Source organism: Rhinatrema bivittatum, unplaced genomic scaffold, assembly GCF_901001135.1.
Source record: "Rhinatrema bivittatum unplaced genomic scaffold, aRhiBiv1.1, whole genome shotgun sequence".
Taxonomy (NCBI): domain Eukaryota; kingdom Metazoa; phylum Chordata; class Amphibia; order Gymnophiona; family Rhinatrematidae; genus Rhinatrema; species Rhinatrema bivittatum.
The window spans coordinates 139,249-154,451 of NW_021820706.1; the positions used below are offsets into that span (position 1 = coordinate 139,249).

General features: G+C 46.5%; 1 protein-coding gene across 1 annotated transcript; it reads left to right on the top strand.

The window, feature by feature from the left end:
- Positions 1–278: 278 nt before the first annotated feature.
- On the top strand, positions 279–1,283 carry LOC115081980 (olfactory receptor 1361-like). The gene has a single exon (XM_029586218.1). It carries the CDS (start codon positions 279–281, stop codon positions 1,281–1,283), a length of 1,005 nt encoding a protein of 334 aa, XP_029442078.1.
- Positions 1,284–15,203: the final 13,920 nt, after the last annotated feature.

Sequence of the window (15,203 nt, forward strand, 5' to 3'; positions counted from 1 at the left end):
GTTATTGGATCTGGTGCAGCCAATAAAAAAAAAATCGAGCCGGACGATAAAAATTTTAAGTTTTTGAATCGGAACCGCAACCGATCAGATTCCAGTTCCGATTGACATCTCTAGTGCTCAGTGCTGTACAGACAAACATAAGATAGACAAACAAGGCACAGAACGAAACAAATAAGATGCTTACAGTTAAAATAGCAAAGTCTTCTTGTTACATAGTTTCCTTTTTTGATTGTTCTCTATTCATATTTCAGCATAGAATAAAGTATGAATACAGGAAAATGGGAAATCACAGTTGCGTGACAGAATTCCTGATTCTGGGGTTCTCAGAATTCCATGAACTGAAGCTCCCTCTCTTCACCCTCTTCTTATTGATCTACCTGATGGCCGTGCTGGGGAACCTCCTCATTATCTGCATAGTATGTGCTGATCCACACCTGCACACCCCCATGTATTTCTTCTTGGCCAACCTGTCCCTCATCGATGTCTGCTCTTTGACGGTCACTGTGCCCAAACTTCTGGCGGTCCTCCTGACACAGAACAATGCGATATCCTTCAGTGACTGCATTCTGCAGATGTACTTCTACTTGATCTGCACAGGTACAGAATTTATACTTCTTGCTGTCATGGCCTATGACCGTTATGTTGCGATCTGCAATCCCCTGCATTACACCATCATCATGACTAGGAAGATCTGCGTTCTTCTGGCAGCTTTCTCATGGGCAACAGGTTTTATAGAGACACTACCACAAGTCATAATTATATCACGTTTCTCTTTCTGCAGCTCCAATGAAATAGTTCACTTCTTCTGTGACTTCACTGCACTTATGAAACTTTCATGCTCAGAGACCTCCTCCGTCGAACTTCTGAATTATATTATAGGGGTGTTTACAGACCTCACCCCATTTGTCTTTATCCTGACCTCTTACGTTTGCATAATCCTCTCCATAATGAAATCCATTCATTCTGCAGAGGGCAGACGCAAAGCCTTCTCTACCTGCTCCTCTCACCTTTTGGTGGTTATTTTGTTTTATAGCACATTGATGTGTGTTTATTTACAACCCAGCTCAGACTACAACATGGATAACAATATGCTGGTTACTGTGATTTTTACTTTTTTAATGCCACTTGTTAACCCCCTTATTTACAGCATAAGAAACAAAGATTTAAAAGTGGCTCTTCAAAAATCTTTAGGGAGAGTGCTATCCTTATCGGTCAACAAAAGCAAAGATAAAATATTTTTAGTTGCTCAGGACAATATGAACCCAAGAAATGAAATGATATAAAGCAGAGGTGGCCAACTCTGATCCTCATGACCCATAAACAGGCCTGGTTTTCAAGATATCCACAACAAATTTGCAGGAGATAAATTTGCATGCACAACACTCATTAAATGCAAAGCTACTTCATATATAATCATTGAGGATATTCTGAAAATTAGACTTCTTTATGGCTCTTGAGGACCACAGTTGGCTCCCCCGATATAAAGGAAGACCCAAAGACTCAAGGATGTCTGAACCAGCTCAGATTCTTTAGCACTGTCCCCTCTAAGGTATGTGGGGTTTGCCAACTCCTTTCTCCCTTCTAGCTGAACTCCAGCTTTTTCGTGGAGCAGGCAGCATCTGTAGCCTACAGGGTCTCATATCAATCATATTGTGAAATGGCTGGGGGACATCTAGTGTGGAGAAAGGAGTCAGAGGTTCCCCACATATCTTAGGGGGAACTGCAAATTCAATAATGTTTCAAGCTTCACTGTACCAGCTTTACAAATAGAAACAGATGCCACCAAAAACCAGCAGCAGAAGCTGATACAAAAATGGGAGAGGATGTTAAGTCTACCACCACTAACCCTCATGCCTCTTGTGCTACATTAAAAAAAAACAAAACACTATGGATGTGAAACAGGTTGATGCTGAGTTATAGGACCAGGGGAAGGATATTTGGAAATGACTATCAAAAATTTTATTTAATTAGTAAAGTTATGCAATGGCTTATACATATTTAAACAAATACAATAATCATATTTTGTGGCAAGGTTCCTTCATGTAACATATCGGGTGTTTTTCTTTTCTTCCAATAATCATGGGTCATGTAGCTTATAACTGGACAATAGCTTCAAGAATTAGTGGTGCATCCAATCTGACTTAATTTACTACAAAATAATTGATGCTTGGTCTCGGTATACAATGATTTTGCTTTTATTTTTTATGTAAAAGACATTAAAATTCCTACTTTGATGAGCAGCCATTTTGATTAATTAATAATGAAAAATAGTAAATTATGCCCTAATATATTGGGGCATTATGAGAAATTGTAATACGTATGAGATGAATTTTCTAGCAATTTTATCAGGTAACTAAGCTTTTATCTAAATAAATTCCTCAGCTGGAAATAGTTCTCCCCCTCTGAGAGACTAAAAGTGTCCATGCAAGGGTAAGGGTGAAGACATAATTAGCTATGTGTGGGAATTTCATTTTGAAACTTATTTCCTTTTAATTAGTCACAACATTTAAATAAAATGTTCTCAGCATCTTAGAATACATATGAAAAAAGCACAATGGTTGAATGCACAAATTAATCCCATACAAAATGCTAATGTACAATGACATTATGCATAGACAGGTCATCTATCAACAGTCTATGAACAAGGAACAAGGAAAATGCAAGCAAATTGAAATGATTGACTTTTTGATCAAGGGTGTTTCTTCTTGACAATCTCTCCAGGCCCATCCCTGCTCTACTGAACTGACAGCTCAGAAACATAAAAATACCTTTACCCGCTTTATGCTGCTGACTTTCAACCCAATATTCATCCATGTATTTTCTCTATCTTGTTATACGTTACTTGTAAACCGATACGATGTGCAAATGGCTATCAGTATATAAAAACCTTTAAATAAAAATAAATAAATAGAGAATTTCCTGTCTGAAAATGGTCTTGCAGGAAATGGATTTCACATATTAAAATCCCACTTCTACCCATATTCTGCGTAGTTTTGGTGCTATTTGAAGGTAAAATGAAATGGGTTTTCTTCTGGATGAGAACATACTGGGGCAGATTTTCAAAGCCCTATGCGTATAAATCCATAGGGTTTACGCGTGTAGGGGGGGTTACGTGTGTCTGGCCTGTTTTATAAAGGCCCAGCAATGTGCATAAAGCCCCAGAACGCGTCTAAGTCCCGGGGCTTCAAAAAAGGAGTGGGGAGGGGTCGGAGGCGGTCCAGGGTGGGGCAGGGTGGGACCAGAGGCCTCCGGCACAGTGGCCATTTGCTGCTGTGTCGGAGGATCGCATGCCAGCAGGTGCCAGTGTAAAAGGTAAGATAAAGGTCGGGGGGGTTAGAATAAGGCTAGGGGGTGGGAAGGTTAGGGGAAGGGGTAGAAAGGATAGAGTAGGGGGAAGGGAAGTTCCCTCACAGGCTACTCCTAAATTGGAGCGGCCTGGGAGGAACGGGTGAAGGCTGCAGGCATCGGCGTGCGCATGATGCACTAGTGAGTAGCCCCTTGCATGCGCCAACCCCCGATTTTATAATCTGCCCCAACCAAAAACACACTAACACTATACAGTTCAAGAAACCTTGCTCTAAATACAATCTTATCCCCTACCCTCACCAAAGCATTCAATAATTTAGACTTCTCTTATCCCGACACAGTCCTCTCCTCCTGGAACAAGATAACCAAAATTATCGCTGACAAATTTTGCCCACTTGTGACTAAAGAACTAAATCCCGCAGCTAATACAAAAAAACCTTGGTATTCCCCTGACCTTAAGATACTCAAACAAGAATTAAGAGCCAGAGTAAAAAATGGTGCAAGGATCCTTCCCCTACCTTACTAACTGCATATAAATAATCCCTCCACTCCTACAGAATTACCATCCTCAAAACAAAAAAAGACTACTACGCCCTAAACATCTATAATTTCCAATATAATCCCAAAGCCCTCTTCTCATATGTATCAGAACTCACAAAAATGACTCCACTCCCCATCTCAGATAATGAACCAAAAGCAAATGTAATGAACTAGCAGACTTTTTCCACAACAAAATTGCCAAGCTTATGTCATGATTCCAACCATCCTTCCCCTTCCCCAAGGTCATTCCTAAAAACCCTGTTATCACTCTGGCTTCCTTTGAAACCACCTCCGCCTCTGAAATATCATCACTGCTAAAGAAAATGAAACCTTCCTCACACCCCTCTGACACCATCCCTACAAAATCCCTTCTGACTATTCCAAATATCATAGCTAAACCACTAGCAGAAATTATTAACTGCTCCCTCTCCCTCTGGTATGTCCCCACCACTTTGAAACAAGCCATTCCCAAACCTATTTTAAAGAAAGATAAACTCGACCGATCAGACCCTTCAAACTTCCAGCCAATCTCTAACTTTCCATTCCTAGCTTACCGATCACCTGGAAAAACATAATATCTTATTCCAATCTCAATTCGGCTTTCGTAAATTCTTTAATACTGAAACACTTTTAATATCCCTCACAGACACCGTCCTCAAAGGATTTGACAAAGGCCAATCCTACATTCTAGCTATGTTAGACATCTCATAAGCCTTCGACACCATCAGTCACAACATTTTAATAGATCGTCTCTCTGAAATAGGCATCACCGGAATAGCCCTTACTTGGTTTGAACCCTTCCTTAACAACAGACTCTACAAGGTTAGAATAGGCAATAATATGTCCAATCCCTATTAACTTAACTCATGGAGTTCCCCAAGGCTCATCCCTCTCCCCGACCCTCTTCAATTTTTATCTTCTGCCCCTTTGCCAACTCCTTGCTGACCTTGGTCTTATACATTATATCCTTGCGGATGATGTCCAAATCCTTATCTCCATCACAGAATCTATACCTAAAACCCGCAAGACCTCGGCCTTGCTTCGATCAACCACCTCCTCTCAAACCTCAACCTTGCCCTCAACACATCCAAAACAGAGTTACTTATCTCCCCAGATCACTACAACCCCTCCCCCTTGGACCATTCCTTTACATTCCCCCAGCATGTAAGTGACCTAGGTGTCATTCTTGACAGCCAAATCAATTAAAAAAAAATTTCAATAACACCACCAAAGAATGCTTCTACAAACTTCAGGTTCTAAAGAAACTAAGACACCTCCTTCATTATAATGACTTTCGGACAGTCCTCCAAGCTACATTATTTACAAAAATTGATTATTGTACACACTACTCTTAGGTCTACCCACAACCACCATCTCCAAATGCTGCAAAACACAGCAGCTAGAATCCTCACCAATACCTGCAGAAAAGAACATATCAACTCAATTCCTAAAGACCTCCACTGGCTCCCGATCCACTCCAGAATCCTCCATAAGAGCCTCACAATTATTCAAAAACCTCTTCACAACCAGAATGTTCACTGACTTAATGACTCTTTTCACTGCCATTGTTAAGGTTGTGGACCCTTGGGCCGGTTGGGACAGGGGATGGAGCGCTGTGGAGGACCACAGTGAGCGTCCCAACAGGGAAGCAGCTAGGAGGACTTGGAGAAGGCTTTAGCACAAGAGTCGGGCAGAGTCCTATGCGACCAAGGACTCGGCAGCAGGAAGGAGGGCGGACGATGTTGGGCCCTGATGACTGAAGAGTCCTCACCCTGGAGACCGGTACTCCCCCTGGAGGAGTCCGTAGGACTCCAGCCGCTGGGACTTTTGGAGATTCACCCTGGAAGCCGGAGCCCCCCCTAGGAGGAACCCGTAGGGGCCCGGCCGCTGGGACTTAGGCTAATCTTCTGGGCCGGTGAACACCAGGATCCAGGGGAGCAACAAAGGCCAAAGGCGGAGTCCAGGAACGAAGCCGAGTAGGAAGCCGGGAGTCGGAGAAGGTACCAAGCCAGGGTCGAGACAGGAGATGGAGTCGTGGACAGAGCCGGGTCAGAACCAGAAGCCAGAGGAAGACAAGCCAGGGACAGAAGCTGAAGACAAAGTCGTGGACGAGCCGGGTCGGAACCAGAGGTCAGAAGCAGATACCAGAACCAAAGGACAAGACGGAGGACAGGTCAGGAGTCAAGCCGGGTCGATGACAAAGAGCAATCCAAGGAACACAGCAATAGCAGTCAGGAAACCTGAGGAACCTCATTGCAAGGCGAAGATCTTCTCTCAGCTGCAGGGTAATATACCCCGCAGCATCTGACGTCATCTGCAGGGCAGTCCTCGGTTTCCTGCGCTGGCCCCTTTAAGAGGGGAGTCCCCGCGTGCACGTGCGCCTGGGGGGTGGGGCCAGTGAAGGGAGTCGGCGGCGTCTCCCTCGCGGTGGAGGTGCCGTGGCAGGCAGCATGACAGGCCCAGGGGGCCAAAGAGAGTGTCGCATGGGCTGGGCCAGCCCCGAGGTAAGTGGAGGGCCCGGCCCGGTCCCATAACAGCCATTTCTCTAACAGACCCACCAGATCCATCTACAATGGGTCCTTTGTAACACCATTACCCAACTTTATCCAACATATTTTCACCAAAGAACGAGCGCTGTCCATAGCAGGGCCATCGATATTGAATTCTATGCCTCCGGACTTACGCCAAGAACACTGCACAAGGACTTTCAAGAAAAAATGAAAAACTTGGCTATTCAAACTGCCTCTCTCACCATGCCCCCCTCCTCCCCCTGGTTGCTAGCCTCCCTGTTCCCACCCTTCCCCCTCCCCCCCTTACCCTTCAATATAATGGTCTATTTATTTATGCCTTCAAGATCAGTTATAAATGCCTATCCTTGGTCTTCCTGACCCACCTTTTTTTCCCTCCCCTCTACCCCACCTTGTTCCTTTATCTCTTTTTCTCATGTAACTTTTTACTTCTCTTTCCAAAGTTAAATTTACCATTATTTGTAAACTGATGTGATAAGCGCGCGCATGGACGCCAGCGCATAGGGGCGGATTTTAAAAGGCAAGCGAATAGCCTACTTTTGTTTGCGCTCCAGGCGCAAACAAAAGTACGCTGGATTTTAGTAGATACGCGCGGCTCCGCGCGTATCTGCTAAAAACCTGGATCGGCGCGCGCAAGGCTATGGATTTTGTATAGCCGGCGCGCGCCGAGCCGCGCAGCCTACCCCCGTTCCCTCCAAGGCCGCTCAGAAATCGGAGCGGCCTCGGAGGGAACTTTCCTTTGCCCTCCCCTCACCTTCCCCTCCCTTACCCTACCTAACCCACCCACCCGGCCCTGTCTAAACCCCCCCCCTTACCTTTGTCGGGGGATTTACGCCTCCCGGAGGGAGGCGTAAATCCCCGCGCGCCAGCGGGCCTCCTGCGCGCCGGGCCGCAACCTGGGGGCGGGTACGGAGGGCGCGGCCACGCCCCGGACCGCCCCGGGCCGTAGCCACGCCCCGTACCCGCCCCAAAACGCTGCCGACACGCCCCCGAAACGCCGCGACGACCGGGCCCGCCCCCGACACGCCCCCCTCGGAGAACCCCGGGACTTACGCGAGTCCCGGGGCTCTGCGCGCGCCGGGAGGCCTATGTAAAATAGGCTTCCCGGCGCGCAGGGCCCTGCTCGCGTAAATCCGCCTGGTTTTGGGCGGATTTACGCGAGCAGGGCTCTGAAAATCCGCCCCATAGCTTTTAAAATTTACCCCACTGTGTTTGTGGCACACTATTACAACAGAGGTCTTGCACCACTTGGATTACTTGCCTTTCAGATGAAACATTTGTGCTAGGTGGCCGGCCCTAGGACCAGTTTGATTTTTTAAACAAAGTCAACGAAGCAGGAGCAGTTGTGGAGCGCTCTTACTACAGAATGGGTAAGTGGACAGCAGGGGACCACAGAAGGGTTCCAGGGGAGGTCCATTTCTTGTTTATTAAGCATGTTTGTTTCAGTCTGGGAAAGAAACCAAATCAAAACAATCATTATATAAACTAAATACAGAATCTCCCCTCCTCCTAAGATGATGAAAATAAAATGTGTTTGCCTTCCACATTCCTAGTATGGAGTCTGATGATCATTTTTGGGATCATTTTCACTGGCCGAGCTGCCTTTTATTTCTTTACAAAGGTTGGTTGATTGGCTTGGTATTGTGAAGCTGATCCATATTTATGTTTCTCCCATTTATTATATTCTTAGAGGTAGATTTTAAAAACATACGAGCACGCGTACTTTTGTTCGCGCCAGCGGCGCGAACAAAAGTACACCAGATTTTATAAGATACGCGCGTAGCCATGCGTATCTTATAAAATCCGGGGTTGGCGTGCACAAGGCTGCGCAAAATCGGCAGCCTGTGTGCGCCGAGCCGCACAGCCTGCATCCGTTCCCTCCGAGGCCGCTCCAAAATCGGAGTGGCCTCAGAGGGAACTTTCCTTCCGCGTCCCCCCACCTTCCCCTCCCTTCCCCTATCTACCCCAGCCCCTACCTAAATCCCCCCTCTTACCTTTGTTGGGCAAGTTACGCCTGCTTGAAGCAGGCGTAACTTGCGCGCGCTGCCCTGGCATTCCCCGGAACAGGCAGCAGTGCCGGGGGACTCTGGACCCGCCCCAGACCGCCCCCTGCTCTAGACACGCCCCCATACACACCCCCTCCCGCCCCTTTTATGAAGCCCCGGGACTTACACGCATCCCGGGGTTTTGCGCACGCCGGCGGCCTATAGGCCGCCGGCGTGCGATTGCCCTGAGCACGTAAATCCGGGAGGATTTACACGCGCAGGGGTTTTAAAATCTACCCCTTAACGTTCAGCTGAGGTTCATTCCTGACCATTACTGGATGTTTTATTTACTTTGTGTTTAAATATCTTAAGATTATTGGAAACTGTTCTTTTTTTTTTGTTTGTTTTATGCATGCATACAGGTGTGCAATTTATAAAATAACTGTGTTCCTGAGTGAGGGCCGACACTTGTTTGCACATGTGTACTTGCACGCCAGTTTGAAAGTTATCGTCCGGGATGTAAACCCTCTGGGGATTTGGAAATATGTACAGTACCTGAATGTAATCCTCAGTGAAGATCTGAAAGGCGGAATATACACAAATATAATAAATAAATCTACCATTTCAGTGCTAAGTCTTAGGTCACTGCTGCCTCCATAGACTGCTCTCCTCACTAGTGAGGATTGTCCTTCCAATTTAAATCTGCCTGGATTAACCTTCTGAAACATAGAGCCTGCCATCTTCTGCCCATTATTCTTCAGCTCTAAAGATGAACTATTATTTTATGATCACATTTCTTTTTCTGGTAGATCCCACCCCCACCTCCATTTCCTCACAAGCAATAGTTCTATAGACATATTTCTTCTTTCATTCCCTGGGAGTGTTCCTATGGATCAGGGCAATGGCAGACAGCTCCCTGCAGTTCAGATGCGTTTAGGAACTGAAAATGTCAGTATTCTGCATAAGGCTTTTTTCAGGGCCACTTTTAACTCTTTGCTTCTCAAGCTATAAATGAGCGGGTTTAACAGAGGGAGAGTGACTACATACAATGCGGTAGGCAACGTATTTGATTTTTTAGAATCTTCTGAGCTGGGCTGCATATAAACTCCCAGTATAGTCCCATATGCCAGAATGATGACTGTGAGGTGGGAGGAGCAGGTGGAGAAGGCCTTCCTCTTCCCCTCTCTGGAACGGATTTTCAGGATGGTGGAGATGATAAACACATAGGGGCGGATTTTCAGAGCCCTGCTCGCCTAAATCCGGGTGGATTTAGGCGAGCAGGGCCCTGCGCGCCGGTGCGCCTATGTTCAATAGGCCTACCGGCGTGCGCAGACCCCGGGACTCGCGTAAGTCCCGGGGTTTGGCGAGGGGGCGTGTCGGGGGCGTGGTTACGGCCTGGGGCGGTCCGGGGGCGTGGCCGCACCCTCCGTACCCACCCCCAGGTCGCGTCCCGGCGCGCTAGCGGCCCGCTGGCGTGCGGGGATTTACGTCTCCCTCCAGGAGGCGTAAATCCCCCGACAAAGGTAAGGGGGGGGTTTAGACAGGGCCGGGCGGGTGGGTTAGGTAGGGGAAGGGAGGGGAAGGTGAGGGGAGGGCAAAAGAAAGTTCCCTCCGAGGTCGCTCCGATTTCGGAGCGGCCTCGGAGGGAACGGGGGTAGGCTGCGCGGCTCGGCGCGCGCCGGCTATATAGAATCGATAGCCTTGCGTGCGCCGATCTAGGATTTTAGCGGATACGCGCGGCTACGTGCGTATCTACTAAAATCCTGCATACTTTTGCTTGCGCCTGATGCGCCAGCAAAAGTATGCCAATTCGCGCGGATTGAAAATCTACCCCATAGGATGTCAGGGTTAGGAGAAATGGGGCAAAGTCTATAATCACAACTTCTATGTAAGTCATAGTGTCAATGATAGAGGTGTCTGAGCAGTAGGGATGTGCAGAGCAAAATTTTATGTTCATATTTTTTATGTCCGAAAGGGGGTCCCACTTGCGGCCAATATGGACATAAAAAAAATCCAATGAGTTGGGTATATGTACATATGTGCAAAAAAAAAATTTAAACCCCCTCACCCTCCTTAATCCCCCCCCCAGACTTACCACAACTCCCTGGTGATCGAGCGAGGAGTGAGGACGTCATTTCTGCAATCCTTGGCGAGAAGCATGTGACGTCGGTGGCACGTCGAGTGACGCGGCGTCACGTGATTCCCGGCGAGTTCGCGCCGGACGGCTCGTTCGGCCCAAAAAGAACTTTTGGCCAGCTTGAGGGGGTCAGGAGGCCCCCCCAAGCTGGCCAAAAGTTCTTTTTGGGCCGAACGAGCCGTCCGGCGCGAACTTGCCGGGAATCACGTGACGTCGGCGTCACGTGATTCCCGGCTCGTTCGCGCCGGACGGCTCGTTCGGCCCAAAAAGAACTTTTGGCCAGCTTGAGGGGGTCAGGAGGCCCCCCCAAGCTGGCCAAAAGTTCTTTTTGGGCCGAACGAGCCGTCCGGCGCGAACTTGCCGGGAATCACGTGACGTCGGCGTCACGTGATTCCCGGCTCGTTCGCGCCGGACGGCTCGTTCGGCCCAAAAAGAACTTTTGGCCAGCTTGAGGGGGTCAGGAGGCCCCCCCAAGCTGGCCAAGCTCGCCGGGAATCACGTGGCGCCGCGTCACTCAGACGCGACGTCACGTGATTCACGTGACGCCGGCGTCACTCGACGTGCCGCCGACGTCACATGCTTCTCGCCAAGGATTGCAGAAATGGCGTCCTCACTCCGCTCCATCACCAGGGAGTTGTGGTAAGTCGGGGGGGGGGGGGATTAAGGAGGGTGAGGGGGTTTATATTTTTATTTTGGCTCAACAATCGCGATTTCCCACATATCGAACATATCTATGTTCGATATGTGGGAAATCCGATCGTTTATGTCGAATCAATTTTTTAAGTAAAAAAAAAAAATGAGTTGCGTTTCACTAATGCGGTCAATCCGAATGCACACCCCTACTGAGCAGGAAAGTTTCAGCAGTGCTGTGATTTCACAGAAGAAGTGATGGATTATATTGGAGTCACAGAAAGAAAACTGGGATGTAACAATAGTGTGTGGCAATGCCTCTATTAAGCCTGTTACCCATGAGATACCTGCCAGAAGAGCACAGACCCTCTTATTCATGATGATGGTGTAACGCAGGGGATTACAAATTGCAACATAACGATCATACGCCATGGCAGTGAGAAGCAGAAATTCTATCTCAATACAGGCCAAAAAGCAATACAACTGTGTAATACATTTACTGAAAGATATCGTATTACTCTGTGTCAGGAGGATTGCCAGTAATTTTTGCACAGTGACCTTCAGGGAAGAGATGTCAAGGACAGACAAGTTGGCCAAGAAGAAATACATGGGGGTGTGCAGGTGTGGATCGGCACACACTGTGCAGAGAACAAGTAGGTTTCCCAGAACGGCCATCAGGTAGAGGAGTGAGAAGAGAGCGAAGATTGGGAGCTGAACAGCTGGGATTTCTGAGAACCCCAGAAGCAGGAATTCTGTCACACCCGTGTGATTTCCCATCACCCTGTAGTCATGTTCCGTGGTATTCTGAAAAAAAAAAAAAGAAAAATAATCAGAAAAGTGAAAAATGAATAGAAATTAGTCAACACTGATACAAGCCAAAAAAACCCTTCCTACATTTGCTGAAAACCAAGAGAGAATGTCTGTTATTATGCCATAGTGACTAAAGAAGGGCATTGAGGTAATTGGGCAGTTCTTTTTTCTGTCTGCCTGCCAGGAGAAAGGATGCATTTTGCTTATAGTGTGTTCTGTCCCAGGTACTGGGGTCCAAGGGATAACTCTAGGCGGGTACAGGAAACCTCATTGACTTTCCCCAGGAATGTCTTTGAGAGAGAGAACTCCGGGATTGAGTGTTTTGGAGATGTCTGTAGCTACCTGGTCCGGCTTTCAGCATGAGAGGACTATGGCATCCAGTCTGTGATCTCTCTGCTAATGAAACCTTGCTAGACCCCAGAGAGCATTGAGAGCACTTTGGTTCAAGTCTTCTTTGTGATACCAGAAGAGTAGTTTTTTCCAGAAATCCGGAAATAGAATCTGCCAAAGTATCCTTCTTGGGTACTGCCCTTGTAGGGAGACTGAGCTAGATCTTTCTATAAAACCTAGAGAGGCAATTTTCAAAAGGAATTATGCACATAAAAGTAGCCTATATATGACAGCAATTTTCAAAAGCCCATTTATGTGCTTAAAAGGGCTGCCTGAATAAGTCGGGCTCACATGTGCTAAGCAGATTTTAAAGCCACCCAGATATGTGTGCATCTCCCGCAGTGCACATCACCAAAGATTTCAAAAAGGGGCAGAGTATGGGCAGTTCAGGGCTTGAACCAGGGATGTGCGCATAAATACATAGGTGCCCTGCTATGTGCCAAGGTCCCTTGCCCTGTTCTTTTGCTGTGGATGACGTGTACATTAAGAAATAAATAAAACTAGGCAGATCTCTGTATTTTTTTTTTTATTTATACTTTTATTAATTTCACATCATAACTTTGCATGAAAAAAAAAGAAGAGCATCTTAGCCAAGGAAATTGTAAAAACTACCAATAATCATGCATAAGCCCACATAATCAGGGGGAACTATTTGAAGCAATAATTTACAAAAACAAATGGTAAATATCTACCAGGAAATCCCATTCCTTTATCTTCAACTTGGATTACTTTTATCATGCAAAAACCTCTCAAGATATACAGGATCTAAACATATAAACTTATTTCCTGGAAAGCAAATGCCACACTTACATGGAAATTTCAAATAAAAGGATGCTCCTAGGTCTAACACCCTGGTCTTCAATTGAAGAAATTGCTTCCTTCTTGATGAGTTTCCCTAGAAACATCTGGAAAGATCTGAATCTTTTGTCCACAAAACATACTTTCCTTACACATAAAATACTGATGAAAGAACATATCTTTATCTGAATCTAACACAAAAGTAATAACAAAGGTAGCTCTTGTGTTAATATCATCCAATTCAAGCAATGATGAAATGTAAGGATATTGAATTGGTGTCAAAACATCAAAGGACCCATCTACCAAATCCCCCCCCCCCCCTCTTTCTGTCTGGCAGATAATAAGAAGGAGATAGTAAAAATATCTTATCATCTGAGGAGAAAGATCTGTGGGGTTTTAAGGGTCGGAGATAACTGGGAGGAGTGAAGGCTGTTAATCTAGGGGGGTTTGGAGGACCTATCTCTTAACAGGGCAAACTGGGGACAAACTGGTAAAATTGGGAATGGCTTGGGAGCTCACCTCTTTTAAAAGCCACCAATTGAAGCTGTACAAGAGGAATTTGCATGCACAGGTTTGTGCCCTCTTAAAATCTGGCACATATGTGCACGGAGCAGGATTAGTTTATAACATGCGCGCGTATGCTGTTAAATGGCCGCACCCTTGGGCTCAGATTGACATATGCATGCAAATGTGCTCCCAGGCGCCAATTTGAAAGATTCTGTCCCTGAGTGCACTGATGCACTTTAACCTATTGACAATTCAATAGCATGTATCATAGGCATTTTCAAAAGCCCAGAAATGCACAGACTTCCTTTCCAAAATTGCCCCTTTGTCATCACTGAAAATGATAAGCTGAAATGGTTGATGTGGATGCACCCATCTTGAATGTGATCATCGTGTGGAACAAGTTCTAAAATTACACTGTTGCTATTGAAGACAATGTGAAATAGCTCCAGTGGAGCTGTGAAACTCATCATTGATCTGAGGTGCATGTTGTATTGAACTGATACTATAAAGTAAAGCAGACGAGTTGGGACATAACATAGTATTGATGAGAGGAAAAGACCAAATGGTCCATTCCATTCTGCCCAGCAAGTTGCTTGTGGTAGTAACTGAATCTGTGCAGGTTACCCCATGTCTTCTGTAAACGATGGCAGGGACTGCCACTCTGTGCAGGTTACCCCCATGCCTTCTGTTAACGATGGTAGGGACTGCCACTCTGTGCAGGTTACCCCCATGCCTTCTGGGGGTAACTCTGTGCAGGTTACCCCATGTCTTCTGTTGGTAGGGACTGCCACTCTGTGCAGGTTACCCCCATGCCTTCTGTTAAGGGTAGTAGCTACTGCTCTATGTAAGTTATCTCCATGTAGAAATGCTACACCTAAAGCTAATATAAGTTACCCTATTTCATTTCCTTCCAGTGTTTGTCTCATGTCCTTTTGAATTCCATTACTGATCTCATCTTCCTCACCCCCTGTAGCTGCAGAATCAAAGGAGACCAGAAAACCTGGCTATAATAAATTTACATAGTCTCTGTCACATACTTTGACAGTCAAATCAGAGAAAGATTTTCAAAGTTGTAGTTAGATTCTGATAGTCCCAGAACTGCAGAGTTGCAAACTGTCGAGGTTATTATGAGACAGCTGCTCAATTACAAACAGGTCAATCCAGTAACGAGTGGTAGGAAGAGCTGCGTTAGTGCCCGGCGCACCCGCAGTTGCCGCATGCACAGTCCAGCTCACCTATCGCTCGATCCTGTATGTAAATAGCTTGCAAATGCAAGCTGCGTCTAAGAAGCGTCCGTGAAGCGTTAGGCCCGTGGAACCCATTTTACTGTATAGAGCGCTATACAGCGCCTATACAGTAACCTAGGTGCGCGGGCCTAACGCTTCACAGACACGCTGGTACCTGTCATTTCAAATGACATTTGAAATGACAGGTACCAGGAAGTGGACGGTTCTCCGACGCTTGGGATTGTCAGCCCTCTCTCCCCTCCTTCCGAAGCAAGGTGCAAAAAGCAGCCTTGCTTCGGGAGGAGGGGAGAGAGGACTGGCAGTGTAAAGCGACGAAGCGACTTAC